Source organism: Gigantopelta aegis, chromosome 2 (genome assembly GCF_016097555.1).
Source record: "Gigantopelta aegis isolate Gae_Host chromosome 2, Gae_host_genome, whole genome shotgun sequence".
NCBI classification, from domain to species: domain Eukaryota; kingdom Metazoa; phylum Mollusca; class Gastropoda; order Neomphalida; family Peltospiridae; genus Gigantopelta; species Gigantopelta aegis.
In genome coordinates, this window is record NC_054700.1 from 27,300,942 (window position 1) to 27,325,580 (window position 24,639).

At 37.9% G+C, this 24,639-nt stretch overlaps 2 protein-coding genes across 3 annotated transcripts in view; one reads left to right on the forward strand and one right to left on the reverse strand.

The window, feature by feature from the left end:
- LOC121383324 (arrestin domain-containing protein 17-like) overlaps positions 1-11,958 on the forward strand; it is a 35,814-nt gene extending 23,856 nt beyond the window's left edge. For both annotated transcript variants that reach the window (XM_041513291.1, XM_041513283.1), the window contains exons 5-8: positions 3,794-3,976; positions 7,690-7,872; positions 9,383-9,563; positions 10,290-11,958. In XM_041513291.1, coding sequence (XP_041369225.1) covers positions 3,794-3,976; positions 7,690-7,872; positions 9,383-9,563; positions 10,290-10,447 — 705 coding nt within the window. In that variant the 3' untranslated portion in view covers positions 10,448-11,958. The remainder of the gene's footprint in view (positions 1-3,793; positions 3,977-7,689; positions 7,873-9,382; positions 9,564-10,289) is intronic.
- Positions 11,959-14,845: 2,887 nt separating this feature from the next.
- The window catches only part of LOC121383316 (treslin-like), a 33,155-nt gene continuing 23,361 nt past the window's right edge, over positions 14,846-24,639 (reverse strand). Inside the window, exons 15-19 of the mRNA XM_041513270.1 lie at positions 23,203-23,287; positions 21,769-21,844; positions 20,279-20,410; positions 19,253-19,411; positions 14,846-18,443 (exon numbers count right to left, since the gene is read on the reverse strand). Coding sequence (XP_041369204.1) covers positions 16,210-18,443; positions 19,253-19,411; positions 20,279-20,410; positions 21,769-21,844; positions 23,203-23,287 — 2,686 coding nt within the window. The 3' untranslated portion in view covers positions 14,846-16,209. The remainder of the gene's footprint in view (positions 18,444-19,252; positions 19,412-20,278; positions 20,411-21,768; positions 21,845-23,202; positions 23,288-24,639) is intronic.

The window sequence follows — 24,639 nt, forward strand, 5'->3', positions numbered from 1 at the left end:
AAAATGACAAGCAGTACTACATCCAACTTACTGGCATGTTTTAAACAAAGACATATGCATTCAGTACAACTTTAATGTTTGAATCGTACATAGCCAAATACCATCAACAACAAAATCACAGGAAAGTTTTGAACATTGTATATTTCTCACTTCTAGTACCGTGTATAATTAAGTTCTCGAAATCGTTTCATGGATGTTGTTTCGTACACGCCCACCCCAAACTCTATATGTAGCAAACATATAACGTATTTATTATCATATGATGTAGTCAGGGAGCTACGGCTGGACTTTTTGGTGAAGGTGAACCCTTCTGCTATACGTTTTAAACCATTTCTGATTTCAAGTTTATCATCTCAGAAGTTATAAAATGTTGGTCTGTTCTGTGAAATCTATTGCGAATTTAATATAGGGCACATATTTTATGGCCACCATAAAATTTTCTGAAACTTTTTTAATGTTTCGAATTGGTTTTATGGAAAGTTGTATCACAAATAATGCAAAATAACAGAATATACTGAGAGGCATAAATAACGTAATAGATATTTCGCTATTTTTCTTATAGAAATGTTACTTCATCTATATTAAGGTTGCAGACAAATGACATAATGGTAAGAACTGTAACTGAAAGAAGATATTGTTGAAATTAGGAATTTTTAAAAATAAAATGTGGTTTTAAACAAAAAACACAGCTTGATTTGTTTGGCAATAAAACATCAATTTTTTAACATTACTTAACGTGCAATATTAAAAAAAAATAGAAACAGAAAACAAACAAAAATAGTTGCTTTTATAGGGAGACGAGAGCAGGCAATGCACATGCAAAACGATTCTCATATGCAATGCTGTTGTTGCAATAAACACCCAAGTTATACTTTTTACTGAAAACTCATTTTATTCAATTGTTTTCTGATTTGAACAAAATCCTCTTTCACTTACAGTAGTTACCAATATGTCATTTGTCGATATACTCAATATATATGATTTGACATTTCTATAAGAAAATATTCAGTGAAATACCCATTGCGTTATTTATGCCTCTCAGTATATAATATGTTATAAAGTAAATATACTATGAAAAAATTAAATTTTGTCTTGTAGTGACGTACACAAAAAGCAAGATATAGGTATTACGTTTCCGGCGACGTTGGCGACGGTGTCAACGTTTACATGGCTTGAACGTTAAATTTACGTTTAGCTCCATTTATCAAAACCTAAAAGTCATACATCAATAAAACTTGTGCGCCTATATATGTTTATCACAATGCATATTCAAAACGTTATTTCCAAGTTATAATTTTTAACTAAAATACTATTAATTAGCATTTAGGTCAGCGTTAAATGTTTTCATTTATATAAAGTTTTCGCATTTATGTCAATTGTGTATAAGTCCTAGATGAGTGAAACCTAATTTATAGTTGTATCTCTGTTCAATTGTAATTAATTTGCCTTTAAGATGCATTGATTGACCGGCTTCGGTGGTGTCGTGGTTAGGCCATCGATCTACAGGCTGGTATGTACTGGGTTCGAATCCCAGTCGAGGCATGGGAGTTTTAATCCAGATACCGACTCCAAACCTTGAGTTAGTGCTCCGCAAGGCTCAATGGACAGGTGTGAACCACTTGCACCAACCAGTGATCCATAACTGGTTCAACAAAGGCCATGGTTTGTGCTATCCTGCCTGTGGGAAGCGCAAATAAAAAAATCCCTTGCTGCTAATCGGAAAGAGTAGCCCATGTAGTGGCGACAGCGGGTTTCCTCTCAAAATCTGTGTGGTCCTTAACCATATGTCTGATGCCATATAACCGTAAATATAATGTGTTGAGTGCGTCGTTAAATGAAACATTCCTTTCTTTTTCTGTTCAGTTGTAATTAATTTGCCTTTAGATGCATTGAACAACTTTGGATGCAGCTACATGCATGAGCAACATGTCATAATCACTATTCGGTTCATTATGTAATTCAATATTTTATTCCCGTCTCACCTTTTTAAAAAATTACATACATGTTATATAACAATATAAAACAATATACATAATATTTTAAAAGCCAGTCAATACAGAGTTATGAGAGACGATAGTATTATACAAATAAAAGAACATTAAAATGAAAGATAAAAAATGAAATATAATAGTTACAACTTTTCAAATAAATAACTTTTTCTTACTTTTAAAATCTGTGCACAGGTATTGGCACAAGATCGCATAATAAAATTGTTGGAAAATAAAAATATCATTTTATCATGACAACTAAAATCACTATGTAAACAAAGCTATGGTCTACATGCCTTCAGTTGCTACATGATAACCTTTTTCCGCAACAGAAATTGACTTGCAGACCAGTCAGTCCTTTATTCAGAATATCTAAGCTGTTTAAAAATAAAAAGTATAGCAGAAGGGTTCACCATGGACCTGATTTTGAGCCCTTTTTCGAGTCTGGCTCCATGGCTAATAAGCTATATTTATATACTGTTGATAAAATGTCATATTTACTAATTTTCGCAATTGTATTACATCTGTACTACTACCAATATTATAATTATACTATATTTGCTCCTGTAAATCATGTCCTACCATTGAACACATGTCCTTATATGCCAGAGAATACGGCCTGAGTTTAATCTATGCTTGTAAAGACAGTGAGTTAATGATTAGTTGTGTGTGTTTAGTGAGAGAGAAGTCGGTGTATTACTACTAATAGCATAACACCTACCTATTGAGCCGTTAAAGCTCATTCTAGCTATAAGTTGTTAGAATTGTTGGTAACAGTTAAAGTTGCTTTCGTTTAACGACACCACTAGAGCACATTGACATATTAATCATCGGCTATTGGATGTCAAACATTTGGTAAATTTGACATATATTCTTAGAGAGGAAACACGCTACATTTTTTTTCCATTGGAAGCAAGGGGTCTTTTATATGACCATCCCACAAACAGGATAGCACATACCACGGCCTTTGATATACCGGTCGTTATGCACTGGGTGAAACAAGAAATAGCCCAATGGGCCAACCGACGGGGATCGATCCCAAACCGACTGTGCTTCAAGCGATCACTTTACCACTGGGCTACGTCCCGCCCCCTGTTAGTAGCAGGTCTACACAAATCCAACATATACATACCTTATAGTTCAGGGGTTGAAACTGGCTAAAATTCCTGCCGGATATTCGGTTCGTCAAGCTATAAATTCTGCCGACAGAATTCAAAACCTGTTGAACCAAACATGACTGACTCAAACTAATGTGTGAAGACATAAGCGTACAAGACGGGGGAAGGGGTGGTGATGATGGTGGTAGTGGTGGTGGTGGGTGTCGTGTGTGAAAATCCACAAAATTCGGGCAAAAACGTAGAGATTTACAAATAAATGTTGTTGTCCAGATTTTGACATTTTCTTTTACTTCGTGCAAAAAAAATGGGAGCCCGTACGTCTATATGTGAATATAAACGTTAAATAATCGCCGATCCGATAGACAAAAATAATCAACCGGCCTGTGATGATGTCGGCATGACAGTATTTCGACCCCTGCCGTAGATCATAGGCATAGGACGGGGAACAGTGGCACTCAGGCACGGCGGAGCAGGGTGGTGTGTGTTTGGATTAAATATGATTGGTAGTAAATTACCGGACCTACTCTAAAAATAATGCATAGACACCACCCCAAGTTGAAAATCAAATTAATATACGGCTTCCCAATCCCCAGCCTTTCGCTTTAATATTTTAACAGCTATGTTGATGGTTTAACAAAGTGCGCTACTGAGACACTAGTAATTGACACATTTTATTTTATTTTGCAGCAAGGAGCCCAAGGGTCAGGATCTAAGACTCTGTGCTGTCTTTGTTGCAAATCTGGACCAATCACCTGCAAGTTCACTCTCGATAAGTTGGGATATGTTCCAGGGGAGATCATTCCTGTGAGAGGGGAGATAATTAACCACAGTAATCGAAGAATGGCAAAATCATATGCAGAATTTATAATGGTACAACAAGATTTTATCCAAAAATGTCAGGCGCGTGTGCAGGGGAGGATTTGCCCCTGCTCAACATATTTTGTGAAGGAGCATGACGGGACTTCCCCCATAAACTTCGGTCGTCACAATCTATACCCCCCCCCCCCCCCCCCCCCCCCCCCCCACACACACACACACCATCCTAAAAGTCCTGCACACACACCTGAATACATGTGTAAAACAAAATGGGCCATTGTCCCTATTTTGGGACAAGTCGATGTGCAGCATCCAAAAAATAATGTCTTTTTTGTTGACTTCAATTCAAGTTTTCCAGTAAAGTAGATATGTACTGCAAACACGGGCAGAATAAAAATTGTCATCTCCAGTCCTTGAATCCGCTGCTAAAGTGTCATTGAAAATTTTCCCGTGTCTTGAACGAGTTTATTATTGTTGTGGGCATCATGCAAGATATAGAGAATAATACATGAGTGGCCGTTAGATACTATTTATCTCACGAGTTGTTTTAAAAAGTATCTAACGATATTTCCACCGTGCTGTTTTTCATTGGCTGCATGGCACTGGTGACCTGGTCATCACCTAGGGGCAGCCAGCTGTATGTCTTGTACGTGTGTTAACAAACCATGTGTTACCAAAAATAATGCATGATGTTCTCAAAACGGGTGTGTAAGAAATAGATGATTCGTTACGAGTATTTTTAATATGGAAAATATCAAGTCTATGTTAATCGGGTTTTGTTGAAACTCTGCCGTAATTAACTAGACGAGGTTGATATTTTACATATTTAAAAAAACACCAGTAGCGAATTTTATTTATCTTATAACACTTCTAAAATAACATTTTAATTCAAGTTTTAGTAAATCACAATACTAAAGATATTGAATGAATGGCTGATTCCGACACAACCCGATAACGTAATAAGCATCCTTAAAAAGGTCGCACCATTTCCGACATTCCTTTTTTGCTTTTTAATACTATACTGAACCGCAAAAGAAACGCGACACATGTGTGGCTGAGAAAATATGTTTCAATTTATTAATATCAAAGATAAATTTCGAAAAATCTGATAAAGTCAATTTATTGGATGCACTTTGACCACAGTCTCTGGGTCGTTTGCCTGTGTTCAGGTAGTAGGGGGATCCAGCACATCGAGATTGTAGGGCGTGACATGTTCAATACCGTGTATGTCCTCCCTGGGTGTTCAAAACGGCCATACACCGTCGGTACATGGAGTGCACGAGGCGGTTCACAAAAGCCATTGGCACCTGTGCCCACACCCTCAGGAAAGCTGCCTCCAGTTGCACACGCGTTGTCGGCCGTGGGACCACCTGGTTAAGCCGTCTCTGGATTTCATCCCACAGGTGTTCAATCGGGTTCAAATCAGGGCTGAGAGCCGGCCACGGCATGGTTCTGATGTTGTACTGACGCAGGAAGTCCATGGTGATCCTGGCCGTGTGGGGGCGAGCATTATCCTGCTGGAACACGTGGTTATGGTGACGCGTGAAGAAGGGCACTATGTGAGGTGTTAGAATCTGGTCAACGTAGCGCTGCGCTGTGATGCCATTCCCTTTGCCTGCACCAACATTTTGGAACAAATGGGGCCCAATTCTCTGATTCAGGCCTATAGCACCCCAAACCATGATGCTTTGGCCACCCCACGGGTCTCTCTCCAGGACACATGCGTCTCTGTAGCGTTCACCCCTCCTACGCCACACCCTCACTCTGCCATCCGAGTTGGAAACGCAGTACCGGCTCTCGTCAGAGAAGACTATCAACCTCCATTGTTGATGCCGCCAATGTTGGTGCTGTGTAGCCCACTGTAGTCGTGTCTGACGGTGGCGGGCGGTGAGGACAGGTCCTCGAGCGGGACGTTGGCAAAACAGGTTGTTGGCGGCCAGTCGACGTCGTACCGTGTCGTCACTGATGGGTCGCTGTCCAGTGCCAATGGTCGCGCGAGCTGTCATGCTGGCCGTTCTGAAGCGATCATGGAGGTGTTGCCGGTTGATGTAGCGGTCCTGCCTGGGCGTGGTCACCCGGGGGCGCCCGCTGCGGTGACTGTCTGCAGTGCTGTTGGTGTTGATGTACCGCTGCTGTAGACGATGGATGGTGCTGACATGGACATTGTAAGCGTTAGCAACAACCAGGGCACGCTGCCCGGCTTGCAATCGGCCGATAGCTTGTTCTCTCTGCGCTGCTGACAATCGGGTCATACCTGATGCGTGCAAATTACGAATGCCAGGAACGCGGTTCAAGTTGGTTTTTATACCCATAACCTCCACGAGATGCACGTGCATTTCGGTTTTCATGACAATTGTTTGTGACTGCCACCCACGGCCTTCGAGACAGGTGCGTTTTGGCGTGTCGTTTCATGGAAAGTTGAAAGGGTACCTGCAATTTGGGTCTCAGTCATAAACCAGCATGTCTTGTAATATTGACAGTTACATCCCCGAAATAAATTGTTATAATTTACCATATAGAAATGACATTTAAAAATCTCGCGTTTCTTTTGCGGTTCAGTATATTACTCTTGTACATAATGATGATTTTTCTTTCTATAAATGTCTAAAATAATAACTAATATAGTATGAATGGACCTAGTCGACAAAACAACGTGGATAACGTAATAAACCACATTTTGATAGACATTGTAATTTGTCAAAAAAAGAAGAAACTATCGGATTGTAGAATGTATACAAAAATACCTATTTATGGCATGTCAGTCTCGTTTTTATAAAGAAATTGTAACAAAATTTTATGTTAATAGGTATTTATCCAGGTGTATAGACATGGACATCAATCGATGGGGGACGAGGGAGACACCCGTGTGTGTGTGTGTGTGTGTGTGTGTGTGTGTCTGTTTGCGCGCGTTTTCACCAGTTTTTTTGTATTGTCATTCGTCAATATCATATATTAGAAATAAAAATTGTATTATGAATATTTTTTTTATCAATTTCTATAAATTCCTTAAGACATTCCTTAAATAAATTTCTTACACACCCGTTAGTAAGAACACCATGCATTATTGTTTTATAACACATGGGTTGTTTACACACGTACGTGTATTAGCAATTTCAAGACATACGACTGGCTGCTCCAAGGTGATGACCAGGTCATCAGTGCCATGCAGCCAATGAAAAGCAACACCGCGGAAATAGATCACACTGTGACATATAGTTAACCTGACAATCGATGTGTCTGTGACGCGTAAGTTAGTGCAACGACTGTAAATAACCGTTAGTCGAAAAAGATGTTAAAATTTGCTTAAAACCTGGTTTTTGAGGATATGTAAGAAATAGAATAATACATTCGTGTCCGTTAGATACCATTTATCTCACAACTCGTTTAAAAACGTATCAAACTCGCTTTCGTTCGTTAGATATATTTTAAAACAACTCGTTGTGAGATATATGATACCTAACGGCCACTCGTGTATTATTCTCTATAAATATATATAGCAGCTTCCCCACCCCACCCCACACTTTTAAAACCGGATTGACGTTACTGATTTTATATATATATATATATATATATATATATATATAATGTATGTATGTATGTATGTATGTATGTGTGTGTGTGCCCGACTCTACCTTACTCCCCACTTTTTGGCACCTTCCTACGCCCGTGCACATCAATTTTCCAATGCATGGTTGTTGTTAGGTGGGTGCCTGTGACACAAACATGGGATTGGGTGCACGCTACAGACTTTCTTTACTCTTATTAAGGTGACAAAATACCACGCCACAAAGAAGACAAAGACGACGAGTCAAGTGGTGGCTCGACTTGAGCGCGGGGAGGTGGATCCCGGAGACACAGACGTCTGGCCCGACAGTCCAATCCCGATACCACCATGTCCGCCATCGAAACTGCCCGGATGCAGAATCATCGAAATTGATTATTATGTAAAGGTGAGATTTTAAAATTTGTTTAATTAAATCTCATGGATTTCTTTTTTCTTACTGAAAAACCCTCCAGTCATACAAAACCCAAAAGGTATATTGTTTATTCTACCATGACTTTAAAAAAGATTCTGATTGGTCAATTACCTTAAATTAGCTCTACGTTTACCCTAATGGATTTTGTTTTCGGGGAATCTCGGAGAATGTGCCAGACAGTCGTGCTTGAACCTTCAGAGGAGTCAGATGGTTGATTGATTGATTGATTGGAAATTTTCGATTCAGAAATAGGTATCCACCCCAAATACTTTGAGCACAATATGGAACAGATTGAAGAGGAAACCAATGCCTATAGTCCGTCCCACGTCTAATGTTGTAAAGCAGTACCAACGCTATACGTAGAAACTAGACGCCCCTATACAAAACTGCATTAGCCTACTCTTGTACTATACAGATTTCCAACGAAAGAAAGAAAGAAATGTTTTATTTAATGACGCACTCAACACATTTTATGTACGGTTATATGGCGTCAGACATATGGTTAAGGACCACAAAGATATTGAGACAAAAAATCGCTGTCGCCACTTCATGGGCTACTTTTCGATTAGCAGCAAGGGATCTTTTATATGCATCATCACACAGACAGGGTAGTACATACCACGGCTTTTGATATACCAGTCGTGGTGTACTGGTTGGAACGAGAAATAGGCCAATGGGTCCACCGATGGGGATCGATCCCAAACCGACCGCGCATCAAGCGAGCGCTTTACCACTGGGCTACGTCCCGCCCCTAGATTTCAAACGAAGCACTACGCATTTTTACAAACAACTAATATTGTGAGAAGGATAATGGAAATAAGGTTTTTGGTCACGGGATCTGGGTCGGGAAACGTGTGCAGCACACTGATCGATGGCGAACAGACAGCCTGGTCGGGAAACGTGTGCAGCACACTGATCGATGGCGAACAGACAGCCTGGTCGGGAAACGTGTGCAGCACACTGATCGATGGCGAACAGACAGCCTGGTCGGGAAACGTGTGCAGCACACTAATCGATGGCGAACAGACAGCCTGGTTCAGATCAAAAGATTATAGGTGTTGAACACCACGTCAAAACAAATTATCAACACACATCCGAGATCCAGAGCCCGACTCCTGTAAGCCGACTTCAAGAACGGAAACCAATAACACACATCTTTGATATACCAGTCGTGGTGCACTGGCTAAAGCGAGAATTAGCCCAATGTGTCCACCAACGAAAATCGATCATAGACCGACCACGCATCAGGCGAGAGCTTTACCACTGGACTCCGTCTCCCCACTGTATCGCTAAAAAGTGCCTCGTATTTAATATCCCAGCTTATGTTCAAGACCGGGTTCTATTTATTCAAATGCATGATACCCTCGGATACTATTCAAGACCCAGGATGTGATAAAGTATGTACGGTAATTGTAATTGTGTGCTACATTTGTCAGTGATTTTATCTAGGCGTGGTTGTAAACTGACCTTCTATATGTTGTAGCTATGTGTTGACCCTGCTGGCCCGGCGTTTGATCTAGAAGTCCCGTTAAACGTGATTATTGGGTCAATCCCTCTGCAGTGCACAGTTCAGCAGTACGGCATGCCTTCTGCTCCTGCATCCAGTGAAATGTATCAAGCGACGGCAGCTGGGGATGCGCCAGCTTTAGCTCATCCAGACATGCGTAAGTAGATATCTGTATTACGGATACTTTACATACTATTATTAATACAAATACATTTCAGTACAAATACTTTTGCTGTTTCAGTACTAAAAACAATCGATCAATCAATCAGTCACCTGACCAATCAAACAATCAGTCATCGTACACGCACAATGTACACAGCGGAAATTGGTGTTTAGGACGATTTCAACAAGTACATATACTACATGTATATATACATACAGGAACACTTTTACACTACATATATACAGGCACACTTATACATGTACCAAATACTGGACACACTGGTTTTCGTTTATGTTTTACAAAGTTCTGCTCACAGGCCAACCACACAGTCTGTAATTTGAGGTCTTTATAAACATATCTATTTATGTATATATTAAACCTAACGTTTAACTTTTACTATATTTGCTGCGTTTAGGATTTACCTAGTGAAAAAAAGATTATTTGTTACTTGAAAACTGAACTGTTTATGTAGGGTTTTATTTTGTTGTTATATTTATTAGCCTGCAGTCTTAGAATGGGGGGGGGGGGGGGGGGGGGGTTCCGGTTTACAGAGGGTCTGGTTTTCAGAGGTTTCACTGTATAGTGTTTCAGTGTATTGGAGCTTTCAGTGTAACCTTACAGAGTTAAATTACATTTACATTTTAGCCTGTAATATGATTTTTGTAGTTGTTCGAAAAGGTCATATAAACGTTTTTATAATTTTTAAAATATATTTTCCAGCACCACCAACATATGCTGAATGTGCATTTGGCAAAGTGAATATCAAAGACGACGAAGATTCGGAATACACTAGAGGAAACTTGGAATACGCTCCCAAGTATACATACTACAACTGGGGAAACGAGCCACAGCCGTACGTGCCTTCTGTCACCGACTGAATGAGGGCAAACGTGTCATGTCCAATTCTTACATACCAGCTGGAGCAACACCGTCAGATATGTGCTGATGCACGGTTATATACAACATATGCCGGAGATCGATTTTAAAGAGTTCTTATCGGCTGTGATGATGAATTTGTTAAATTCAAATCACCCACTGAAATTATCAGAACTGATGTCAATATGTACTATAGGCGCACGTAAATAAATAAACTATCTAAACTGAACTGCCATAAATAATTGGAAAATATTTTTAATTAAAAATTATTATTTTTTTTAGTTTTTTTGGTTACAGAGATAAAATACTATACCTTGGTCCGTTGGATATATAATACATAATAGAATGTAGGGTTACAACCAGGGGCAGATGCAGAATGTTTAAAAGGGTGGGGTTCAAAACTTATAAAAAGGGAAACTTTTGAAATATAGATGCCTAGAGACATTTTGAAGGCAATATAGTATTGTTTTGATACTGTTCTGTTTGGAACATTTTGTGTAAATATTTGTCAATTATATAATATGATTTAAAGGGAAGTTTAACACAATAGGTTAGAAAACTTTAATTGGCTGTGACATCGCCCTTGACGAAGCCAGGTGTGGGATTGTGGACGGTTTGGTCATATTTGCAGTTACAAATGACAATAAAAAAGGTTTTGCAACCTGATTGCAGTTATAAAACATAAACAGGAGTAAAAAAATATTTTTTTCAGGATTACTAGCTAAGGATTCGTATACAATGATTTTGGGGGATTTTTTTTTTTAATTATATGATTTATATATTTTTTAATTCCACATTGTTCTAAAATACATCTTATCGGTCCTAACTTTTCACACACCAACCTTTCTATTTCCAGCAAGCCAATTTTTATTTCTTAGCACACACATACATATATTTGTTTTGGTTTGCTATTTTAAAAAATATAAAATAATAAAGAAAATAATATTTTATATTTTACTTCCTTATTTTAAGCTCTGCCTTTGTCAGATTTGATATTAAACTTCTTTCTTGTTTTCAATGAACAAATTATAATTAGTAGAGCAGCAGAGACCACCAAGTTCAACATAGGTTGAGATATATCAAACCGTTTGTCTTGGGGTCAGGATTCAGCCCCCCACCTCCCCACCCTTCAGTTCCCATATCTAATTTGCAAGAAACAAAGTGAAGGTAAAAATAAAAAATAAAAATTAATAATTTATTAATCGAATAGTTGATAAGTCTCCCCCCACTCCCCCTCCAAAGAAGAAAAAAAACTTCATTATTATAATTTACGAAACTAATAAGTCGTCAATAAACTTCTACTTTCAAAAACTATTTTCCGATTAAATTCTCAATATAAAGGCATAAATGTAACACACTCAGTCTAGGTATTGTGTTTCTTTGTGAACTTGTTCTACCAAGTCTGTATATTAGATGCCATATTCCTCTATTTGTAACGGGCATTTCGGGTTATTTTCTATCTAGTTATCAACATGTAACAAAGATGTGTTAATAAATATACAAGGTAATAACATTAAGGGGATTTGAAATATATTTGATGCATTAGAAAAATTTACTATTTTGGTGGCCATTTTGAATGATGAACAATATGGCGGCCATTTGGGATTCTGAAAATTATTTTATTGAATTGGCCATCCTTAAATTGATATACATTGATAGAAACATTTTTTAAATTGACCAACATAAATCTTTTTTAGTAAGTTTTCATGTGGACCCCCCCCCCAACAAATAATTGGGGGGGGGGGGGGGGATCCAAGTGGTCATATTGGACACATTTTATAAAAAAAAAAGTCAGTCACCACCATCAGATTCCCTGGAAAAAATCAATTTTGAATCAACTTCAAAGTGAATACTTTCCAAAAAGAGACCAACTCTGAGACAGATTACAATGTATGGGCACATAAAAAATACTGCACATATTTTGCAGAGGGGCATCATATTTAACATCATCCTACAAATTTCCAGTAGCTTGATGGCAATGTTGTCCACCTAGGTTGTGATCCTAGATATATGTAGATATGATTTTAGGTGGCAAACCGTTTGCAGCACGCCGGGTCCATTTTTTTTACTTGGGTAATATCAATGGTGGATCTAGGATTGTGTAGCAGGGGGTGGGGATCACTAAATTGTAAAAAAGGCGAGTTTGTGGGAGGCAAAAGAGCCGAGCTCCCAAAGGGAATGAGATCTATAGGGAGGTCCGGGGGTATAATTCCCAAAACCCTTTGAAATAAAGATGCTCAGAAAGGAGAACTTCAAATGGGTAGGGGGTGAGGGGGGTGGTGACATGACCCCCTCAAGATCCACCAACGCATGCAGCAGTAAAGTAAAGCTTGTTTTGTTTAATTACACCACAAAAGCGCACTGCTTAATTAATCATCGGTTATTGCATGTCAAACATTTGATCATTCTGATAAGTAGACTTCAGAGGAAACCCACCACATTTAGCACTGCATTCCATTAGCAGCAAGAACTCTTTTACATGAACTTTCCTGCAGACAGGAGAACACATACAAGTCTTTGACATACCACTGGCTGGAACGGAAAAAAGTTAATGATTCTACCGAGAAGGTCCGATCTTGTTAACCGCTGTTCTTCAGACAAAACTTTACAAGCTGAGCTAGATTCATGCCCCTGATGCAGTGGAAACCATGTGCATTTATTTATACATCTTCAAAAATCTACATTTGTCTGTTCTTTTGCTGGTGTCATTAGTCTTGACATATCTAGCAAATGTAATTGGCAGTATGGCACTAATCCGGATTTTGTATTGTGGGCAGGGGTACCCACGTTGTCTGCGAGTCACATTATAGGGAATGGTGATGATGGGGTGGGGCATGCCAGCAAAGCGGAGACCGGCAGGTCAAAGGTGGGTGAGGCAGGCAAAGTGTTATTTGGTGATTTATCAACAAATACAAATAGTGAAAGAGAATAGTAACTTGAGCATTTTTTAATGATTTACTGATTAGTCATAAATAGTCATATTTACAAAATAATTAAAACATGAAGGTCTGTTGAAAATAGCAGTGTTGAAATGCTGATGGATGAAGACAGCGTCACACAGAAGTTGATATACTACAGTGACTTGAAATATACATTATATATATTATGTTCCTTTTCAACATATATGTACTTCCTACAATGGGCCTCTTTGCAAACATCTAAGATGGATTACATGTATTTATAATGTATGTATTTGCTGAATTGTGGCTAGGAACACATAAATAAATGATTTGCCGAATTTTTTTTTTTAAAGTTTCAATTTCAAGTAGTTTTATTGGATCTTTAAGTAGTAAGTCAACTGTCATGTGACCCTGCCTTTAGTAATACAAAGTTATCATTTAATACAATATCATATCACTACCATCTTTACAAGCCAAGGGTCATATTTGGTGACATAACTGCACAATATTGAATCAACACTTTTGCATTACGACATACACTGGAAGACTGCCCTCATAACATGATTATAAAACATATACAACACTTTTCATCAAACAGATATGGATTTAAAACTCTACACTACTTGTATACCAACCAAGTTAACTATAAATCATGTTGTAGAAGTTGGAAGGAGCAGCCTCACTATTTTATATGTTTAACTGTTACCCGCAACACCACTTCAATTGTCTTGTCAACCCATTGTTATATTTACTTATGTAATGTTATTGTCAGTGTCGCACAGACAAATAGACAATACGACAATATTACACGAGAGGCCATTTGATACCTTTTATCTTACAAGTTGTTTTAAAAAGTATCTAACAGGCACAAATGTAATATTCTATTTCTTACACATTTTCAAAAACAAATTTAAATGTCTTTTCAAACTAAAACTTATTTACAGTTCTAGCCCTTGTAGCTAACTTATGGGTCACAGTGTAATCAGTTTCAGGTCAACTTATAGGTCATAATGTAATCGATTTCGAGTTGTTCCACTTTAAACTGTTATCACACCTATATGTGTTAGCATGTGTTCTCAACAACAGGCACCTAAGAAAATGTTACAACATACAATGTACATGTAGCTATTCAGTGCCAGATTATGCTGCTGCGTGGCCTCTACTTTCTTTCTTCACTTCTTTTTCAAAATACAACTGTGTATAATTTCTATACAGAGATAAAGGACATTTGTTTATTGATATATATATATATATATATATATATATATATATATATATATATATATATATGTGCACATTGTTTAACCATGGGTAACAGTAACAGTTCAGGGATAGAGAAGAAAGCTTTTGTCACCAAACTACTCTTATCAGTTGTAGAAAAGAATTTTTTTTTAATGTTTTATTTGACGACGCACTCAACACATTTTATTTACGGTTATATGGCATCAGACATATGATTACGGACCACACATATTGAGAGAGCAACCCGCTGTCGCCACTTCATGGGCTACTCTTTTCGATTAGCAGCAAGGGATTTTTTATATGCACTATCCCACAGACAGGGTAGTACATACCACGGCCACCAGTCGTGGTGCACTGGCTGGGACGAAAAATAGCCGAATGGGCCAACCAACTGCTACTGGGGCCAACCGACCAGACATCAAGCGAGCGCTTTACCATTTTAATTGGTGCACAGGAACTTTTTTTCATAAGTATAACAATCATAGAGCACTGCTGGAAAAGAAAATAATGCCTACAATCTATCACACATCAGACAGGCACTTTACAATTGAGGTACATCGTTCTCCTATACATAAAAGATTCTAAACTTTAATAGGTCATTTGTGAACTCCAAATTTGTGTCAACCAACTCCATTTCAATTTGCTTATTAAAGTATTTTTTGTTCAAAGTTTCATCACTATTTATAAAAATATGACGAGTTCATTTCCAAAATGTGATATATCCATTTATCCTATAACTTCCCCATAATATCCATGTCATAAACCCATTAGATATTAACCATTATTAATATGATTAAAATGTTTTGTTGTCAACAGGTTATTTGTTTACAGCCAACAAGACTTGTATACCCGAGTGTAATGTTTTGATGAGATTTTGTTGAAGTGTGACATCAAACTACATTTGTGCTAATCGTGATGACATCATATTACCAGTGAGGCGATTTCAGAACTTCGATTTATTAAATATTGAATTAAAATGTTATGTTAGAAGTGTTATAGGATAAACAGAATTTGCTACTCGTGGTTTTTAATGTGGAAATATCAAATGAGTCTATGATAATTAGTATTTTTAGAGGCTCGTGACGAATCCTCTATGGCATTTTGAGGGGTAAAAATAGTTTTGCTGCAATATGACATATATACTGATGGAAAGAAATAAAGGATCACACAGATAGCAACAAGAAATAATAACTGCATCAAAAATCAATTCATATTGTCAGAAGTTGACTGGGAACATATAGGCAGCACATTCAACACTACAGACATTCAATCCCACATTACCACTTGGTATGAAATACAGACATTACTATGCTAGTAGTGAATTAAATTTGGTCTACAATTCGAGGTGTTCCCTTATTTCTTTCCATAGCATACATGATATGAAGCACAGTTTTCAGATCTTGTCCAATGGGCATCGATCGCGGTTTGATGGAGACGTTGTTTGTGGTATTGTCAAGTTGTACTAGCATCAATATACCTTCATTGCTAACGCCAACATCTGAAAATTGGCATGCATCGCGTTTTGAAAATGAACTCACTATATATTAACCATATTAGGCAAGGGTCGACCATTTTGATTAGTTTAGACAAGCAGCACAAGCCATCAGTGAAGACTTGGACTCTTAATTCTGTAAATTTAACATCTTCTTAGACTTCATTACATTCCTCTGCCTCCATGTGGATGATGGTGACCGAAGACAATCGGACTCGGAACTACTAGCATTGGAGTGTGGAGACTGAATCAGGGGTGAGTGCATTAAATGAATCAAACTCTTCGCCGATACAGATGGAGAGAACTTCACATGCTGTGGGGAAATGTTGCATGTCAAAGGTGTTTTATCATGCTGATCACAAGAAACATTTCCATTTCCTCTCAATCTTGGTGAAGACGACACTGCATCGTCACCAGCTAATTGTTTAGATTGTGACGACTTCACACTGCATTCAAAGCCCTGACTTCCTGTAGACATCAAACTTGATTTATTATTATTTTCACCTCCAATGATTTCTGCACTGGACCGAGACCGTGATAATCGTCTGTGAGGACTTGTATTGAAAACAGGTGAACTGGATCTTCCAGATGCAAGGTTCTGGTCACAATGGGATCTAGTCTTTGAAGTTTCAAACAATTCTTGAGGACGAAAACCAACTCTATGTTCAGTTTGTTGGCAACTTGATTTGTCAGATATCACACTGCTGTCTGATAAAAACACATCATCACTTACTGTGGAACAGTAGCCTGCTATTGACTTCAACTGAAAAGGTATGTCTGCTTCAAAATTGTCCTCACTATCTTCGATAGAAGTGTCACATATCATGTGGGAGTGCTCGTTGGAATTTTTACTGAACAAATCAGTAGTTCCTACTGACAGCCGCTGTCGTTTCACTGAAGATGCTGGGGAAGAATGGCGAGATCTCTTCTTTGATCTGGATGAACTAGTCTTTTGCATTCTGTCTGCTTCTGATCTGGATATCACTGCAGTAAAACCATCACTCTGATTAGTTTGCAGAGATGGTCTTAAAGTTATCTGTTCCTTCGCTGTGTGGACAGATGAAGAACCTTTTTCCAATGGGGAAACCCAGCGCTTCTTCCTTCTTGGCCACTTGTCGAGGGAATCCGGAGTTTTCACATTGCGTTTACCACAAGGTGATGGAGTTCTAAGACTGGTTCCTGCTCCAGTAGCTGTAGGTGATGAGGTAAGCTGATTTTTAACACTCATTTTGCTATCATTCTGTTCCTGTAAAGTATCTTTAAGACACTCAGTTCTACCCAAATGGTCATCAACAAGACTGCTTATTGCAGACTTTCCAAAATGAACTCTTTTTTCGGGAGACACCCTGAAGAGAGATTTAATCTGCGGGGAAGATAAGCATGACTTAGGAGTTGTCGATGGTGTTACTGGACTTTTCACAGACTCGGCATGAGTTTTTCCACATCTTCTGGGAGTTGACTGCAAACTACACCAAGCAGCATTAGTTTCTTCCCGTTTAGGTGTGGAGGACATATTTGATCGTTTTGGAGAAGGGTAAGCACACTTGAATGGGCTGGAACACTGATGCTCGGAGTCCAGTCTCTTGAAGAATGACCCAACACTGTGTCTCTGGGGTGAGCCATGGGAGTTTGCATAACTCACCGATTGCGACGGTGATCGAAAATATTTCGTTGGTGTTTCAGGTGAATTCAGATCAGCCCTTGATCTGGTGATACGAACTGAAGAACATAAAACATTTTCTTCTGACAACTGCTGTCTACCAGGACTTTCCTCACATACATGGTCTGATGAAACAATTTTCTTTGGTGTTGTTCTGCCTGAGGAAAATGCTTTACTGATGACTTTGGTTGGAGTAATTTCAAGTTGATTTAATACCATGTTGTGAGGAGATGATCTCAATGCACTACTGGCCAACAAACCTTGCCCCGAGGATGGTATTTTGGGTGTTTTATCTACGGAATCACTATTCTGTTGGTTCGTCATTTTATTCTGTGGGCTATCAAACGATAGCATTCGGGTAATGGTCTTGGTAGGCGTTTTAGACCGCGTATTCTTGAATGGAGAATCCTCAACAGATTGTGCTTGATTGTTTTCGAAAAGAGTCTTGCCTCGTGGAGAAGGACTTCCCAGCAGTTGAGAGAACAGAAAGGTGGACTGGTTTGGAGAGGTCTTTTTATCAGAACTGTTACCAGTAGAAAGTCTGTTACCTAATGACAAGCTGTGACTTCCACCTATCTTGTGTGCAAGCTCCAAGAATTTGGTCAGATTTCGAGATCGATTCCTTGGCTGTGCCGAGTAAAATGAACGTCGAAGCATGTTGACCGCATGCTTACTACGTGCTGGACTATACTTATTCATATTACCTGAAATATCAATCAAATCCATTTAATTAAAAATTCCACAAATACTAAAGTCAATGGAGTTATAAGTAATAGAAATAAAAAGGAAAGTATAGCAAAAACAAGAGGCTATTCAGCCTATACAACTCTGCTCTTTAATTTGTTATTTTGAATTACATTTTAACATCTCTCTTTATTACTTTAGGAAAACTGTCGCTGAAAATCACAATAGCCTACAATATTTATGAACTAATAAATCAAATCTTTCCAAAGAAACAGACTTAGAAAAAAGTTTGTTTTATTTAACACCACCACAACAGCATATTGATTTATTAATCATCGGCTATTGGATGTCAAACACTTGGTAATTTTGACATACAGTCTTAGACAGGAAACCCGCCAAATTTTTCCATTAGTAGCAAAGGATCTTTTATATGCACCATTCCACAGACAGGATAGCACATACCACAGCCTTTTATATACCAATGATGGTGCAATGGCTGGAAGAATAGACTTTAGAAGTTAAATATTGGTGACAATGAGATCCAGCAATTTTCCAATAATGGATATATTTTACCATCATTTTCACCTTAATGGTTGAAAAAAAGTCATGTTGTTAAGAATTTCATCTTGAATTCAAATGTGGTCATTTCAGCATCTGGCCAAGTGTTTATAAAACTTTTAGAGTCAAGGCTGGACTCTAATAGAGTCTGCAACACTTAATGTCAAATTGTCATTAGAGATAGAGTCTGGACAAGTTTGATAAGCACAGGCCGTGATATCATGTTGAGATGACAACAGAAGTAGGGTCATCGCTTTGTGATGGTACATACCTTGACTAGTTTTTAATGGAGATTCAGACACCACCTGAACATCTTCTAGTGAATTGGCCCTCCTACGTTCAACGTCTTGCTTACGCCAAATAGCATGAGAAAGCTGTTTATGTGATGGAGTTTCAGCCACTTTTTTCTGGAGTCTTGGTGATTTTGATGCTGTGAAATAATAACATTTATTTTTAAACAGTCATAATTATTTTAATATTTTGAAACAAGGTTATGGCTAATTCACCTTCTATGATTCAGTGTTATGCAACCTTTTTGAAACCAACTTGGTGCAACGGATGAACTAAGGGACATAATTATAAGAACCACAAGTGTGTATGACACTAACATGTCTAGTCTGTATATGCAAAGTAGAAAGAAGGAAGAGGAAATCACATGAACGGAAAAGAGTACACTTGACACAGTGGAATTATAGTTATTTGAATTGCTGCTAGAATGTACAGACCTGTCCATGGTATACATGTAGGTGAAGGGAAAGAGTAAAAGATCAGATAAGTTGTCATTATTTGTCCAGAGCCAAATAATACCAATTGTTGATTAGTGGTTGATTGTACTGAAGAAAATGGTAAATTGGCTTTCACAATCAGTTTTATGTAATAAGTTTATCAGTGCACATCACAGAACGGGAGATATTTTTTTCATAGAAAATACATGAGTATTTAAAGTGGGGAGTGCACATTATATACAGTTGTGCACAATACAAGGAACAACACTAGTTTTATTACTGATGTTGAACTGTCCACAGCCAATGTTAACCACTGGACAACAAACTAATGCCGAGTACTCATCTACTGACAAGACTGATCAGTCAGAAGGTGTGTGTTAGGCAAAGCCACGATGGTCACCTCTAATCTGCAATTTTGCCAAGATTATAACTTGTGCAACACCAACAAGATCATTGTGTCAGTTGGTGTGCTTGTGCACATTTTCAGTCAAATGACTAAAGCACTGAGTTGGCGTTAATTGGTAGGTGTGTGCCAAGCATTAGAACAGTCTGCTAAGAAAAACATGGCTTACACTGAGGACTCTTAAACAATGATGATTTCTTTCTGGGAGTCCTTTTAACATGCTCCATCACAGCAACAGACTGACATCTCTCCAGTTTGGGCTTTTCTTTTTCAAACAAGTTCCTTCGAACCTTCACAACCTCTGAAAATAAAAGTTTGTTTTGTTTAATGACACAACTGGAGCACATTGATTAATTAATCATCAGCTGTTGGATGTCAAACATTTGATAATTCTGACTCTTAGTAATTAGAGGAAACCTGCTACATTTTTTACTAATGTAGCAAGGGATCTTTTATATGCACTTTCCCAGACAGGAAAACACATACCACAGCCTTTGTCCATTCTCAAAATAAAATGCAAACATTAACATATCCATTAAATCAATGTCTTTTCAAACAGAGATTACAGAAGACACTTGGAAAAACATTTCACAGAAATAATAACAGACACTGATTTACCCACTGACAAAAATGCAAGTTTGAAATAATTTATCCCTAGAAAGGCCTTCAGTCTAGAGGATGTTCTGGTTGCCTTAGAGGTTCAGTTACAGTGGGAGATACAGCAGTTACCTTTTGATCATATCAGAGTTACATGTACTGTGGGAATGAGAGTGGTAGAGGCTGTCATCCAGGCATAAAACTTCCTGGAACTCATGTGAATATGACCACTGACATAGTAATATTCAGAAGTATAATCACCCCAATATATAATCACATAAAATCTGGCTTTCTGCCAGAAAATAACTTGAGGGTACATAATAAAAACAAAACACCTACTAGGTGATTACAGTGTAGAACGGTTTTGAAACTGGGCACTGCATTTCATACACGTTAACAAAATTTAAACAGCCGTTCTCTTATCATAATCCAAAATATTGGGGTACATAATTTTACCCTCCACACCATCTGGCAGAAATCCTGGTAATAAGATTATTCTTCGTGGAATTCAGAAAAAGCCAATTGAACTATTCAACACAGAATACAGAGCACTAGTTATTATGAATGAATGAATGAATGAATGAATGAATATTCAACGACATCCCAGCATGAAAAATACATCTGCTATTGGGTGTCAATCTATGGTAAATGCAAACATAATAATTATGAGCAAAAAACACTAGCAGATGCCCTAACACTGAAGATAAGAACTTTGTTTTGTTTAACGACAGCACTAGAGCACATTGATTTATTAATCATTGGCTATTGGATGTCAAACATGATAATTTTTGACAGTCAAAAGAGAGGAAACCCGCTACATTTTTCCATTAGTAGCAAGGGATCTTTTATATGCACCATCCCAGACAGGATAGTACATACCACGACCTTTGATATACCAGTCGTGGTGCACTGGCTGGAACGAGAAATAGCCCAATGGACCCACCGACGGGGATCGATCCCAAACCAACCGTGCATCAAGCGAGTGCTGTACCACTGGGCTACGTCCCGTCCCTAACACTAAAGATAAATGCTGTTTGCTAACAAGTAAAAAAGCGTGCATACCCGACTTCCGTTTAACATTCTCCTTCCTGCTTCTGGTGCACGGCTGAGCACTCTTGTTGTGAGCTGGATTCTTATCCTGAATGTTTTTTAACAGCAGTTCAATTAATATTACAAATCTTCAGAATTGAAAAAGTCTTAAAATATTACTTCTTTCAAGTTTCATAATCACTATAATATTAATAATAACAAACATTCAGAGAGTACTGATAAAGCAATACATGTCCCATACTGAGCCCCAACACATTTTCGTATGTCCTAAGTTCAAGGGCCATAACTCTGAAAAATGGGTAAATCGCCATGAACATCAAACTTGATCTGTAATAGTACATGATAAAGCTATACACTATTTCTCAGCTCAATATCTTGAGTCATTGTGGCCCATCCTTGCACACCTTACAGTGACCATTCTTTCACACTTTACAGTGACCATCCTTGGACACGTTGCAGTGACCATCCTTGCCCACGTTTCAGTGACCATCCTTGGACACGTTTCAGTGACCATCCTTGGACACGTTGCAGTGACCATCCTTGGACACGTTGCAGTGACCATCCTTGGACACGTTGCAGTGACCATCCTTGGACACGTTTCAGTGACCATCCTTGGACACGTTGCAGTGACCATCCTTGGACACGTTGCAGTGACCATCCTTGGACACGTTGCAGTGACCATCCTTGGACACGTTGCAGTGACCATCCTTGGACACGTTTCAGTGACCATCCTTGGACACGTTTCAGTGACCATCCTTGGACACGTTGCAGTGACCATCCTTGGACACGTTGCAGTGACCATCCTTGGACACGTTGCAGTGACCATCCTTGGACACGTTGCAGTGACCATCCTTGGACACGTTTCAGTGACCATCCTTGGACACGTTGCAGTGACCATCCTTGGACACGTTGCAGTGACCATCCTTGGACACGTTGCAGTGACCATCCTTGGACACGTTGCAGTGACCATCCTTGGACACGTTTCAGTGACCATCCTAGTCTTAGGGAGGAAACCCACTTCCTTTTTCCATTAGTAGTAAAGGATCGTTTATATGCATCACCCAGACAGGATAGCACATACCAAGGCCTTTAATATACCAGTTGTGTGCTGGATAGAATGAAAAATAGCTCAATGGGCCCACTGACAGGGATCGATCCCAGACCAACTGTGCATCAGGCAAGCAATTTACCACTAGGCTATGTTAAAATAACTATCCTTGCACATGTTACAATTACCATCCAGCTAGGAGTGTGCAGACAATGCTATGAGATCAGTGCATTTCAGAGATAACAAAAATAACCTGAAAAAGATATTAGAGTTATAGAATGTTGGCAAAACTTTGATAATCGTCATTTGTTAAAACAAAATACTGATATTTCTAAGCAACATAACAAAATGATCATATAGTTATTTGTAATATGTTAGATGTGAATTAATAGTAATACCTTCTTATTTGCCATAGGTTTTATCACCACAATCTGTTTCTTCACACCATAGTCTATACTTGGGTGTTGTGACAACTTTCGACTCCTGTTAAATAAATAAATTACCAAAATATTATATAAAATGTAAAACTTAGTCTGGTAAACTTGTGCCAGTGTATCCTACAATATAATTGCAATTATAATTATTATTAATCAAAGATAAAAAAAATTTCCTTCCCTCCCCCACCAGTAAATATTATTTGCACACAACAACCGTACAATAGTAAATGTTATTTGGTTATTTTTAAAACTAAAATAAACTTAAAATCCCAGTGTAATCTGATAAACAAATGTGCAAACGTAATGTGCATACCAGATCTATATTTGTCAAATATTTCTGAATATTGCAAGCAGACATCAAACTGTACATTCACTCATTCATATTTCCCTCTGTTTTGTAAATGGCACTGACCAAAATAATTAAAGAACACTATCAAGACTAATCTTGATAATGGCTGTTTTAGTTTTCAGGAAATTTTTGAGTTGAAAAAGTGGTTATCAGCAAGTATTTTTGCTCGACAACAGTGACGAACATTGTGGTCATTTTCAGGAGTTGACAGCTGATTGTGACAGCTAATTTGATAACGAATTTGACAGTTTTACCAACAATGCAAATCACAAATATTGGGACATGAATCGTAGTTCATTTCCCCCCCCCAAACAAAAATCGGGTAAAAAACCCAGTTACTGGGAATAATGGACATAAATACTGGATATCTGGGCACAAATGCACATAAATAAATGCAACTTTATTGATTTCTGCCTAATTTTAAACAACAATATCATAAAAATTAGAAAACCCCATGAAAATAATACTTACAGAATCAAATATGAACTTTATTTTAGTATTTATATAAGTTTTAAGTGAAAATACGTGAGCAAAAGTTATAAATTTGTACCCCCTCAACATAATTTTTGTCAAAACTTAATTCAGTAGTCAGAAGGTTAAACATGTTGAATATTGTTATTTAATAAAAGTTAAAGAAAACTATTATTAAAGAAATATTTGTCGACAATGACTCTGATGACAGCTACCTGAAGAAGAAAACTGAGATCACTCATGGACAGTGAAAGTAAAAATAACCCTTCGAAAGCAAAGTAAATAATAAAGTCAAAACTTGTGAAGTAAGCTATTATAATTAAATTTTTGTTACATTCATTACAACGTAACGTCATCCCATTGGACCGAATGTACATGTAGCAATGGGAGTTTGTTAATTTTTCAATGAACATAAAAATTACATCGTCAGGGAACATCATATCTGATGACATCATTTTATATGTGCAAGTTGTCTTATTGAGTGTTATTGTTTATGGATAAAAAATAATTCAAAATAAAGTATGACGTTTTAGTGTTATTATTAGCCTGTATGATTCAAATTTAATTATAAATATTGT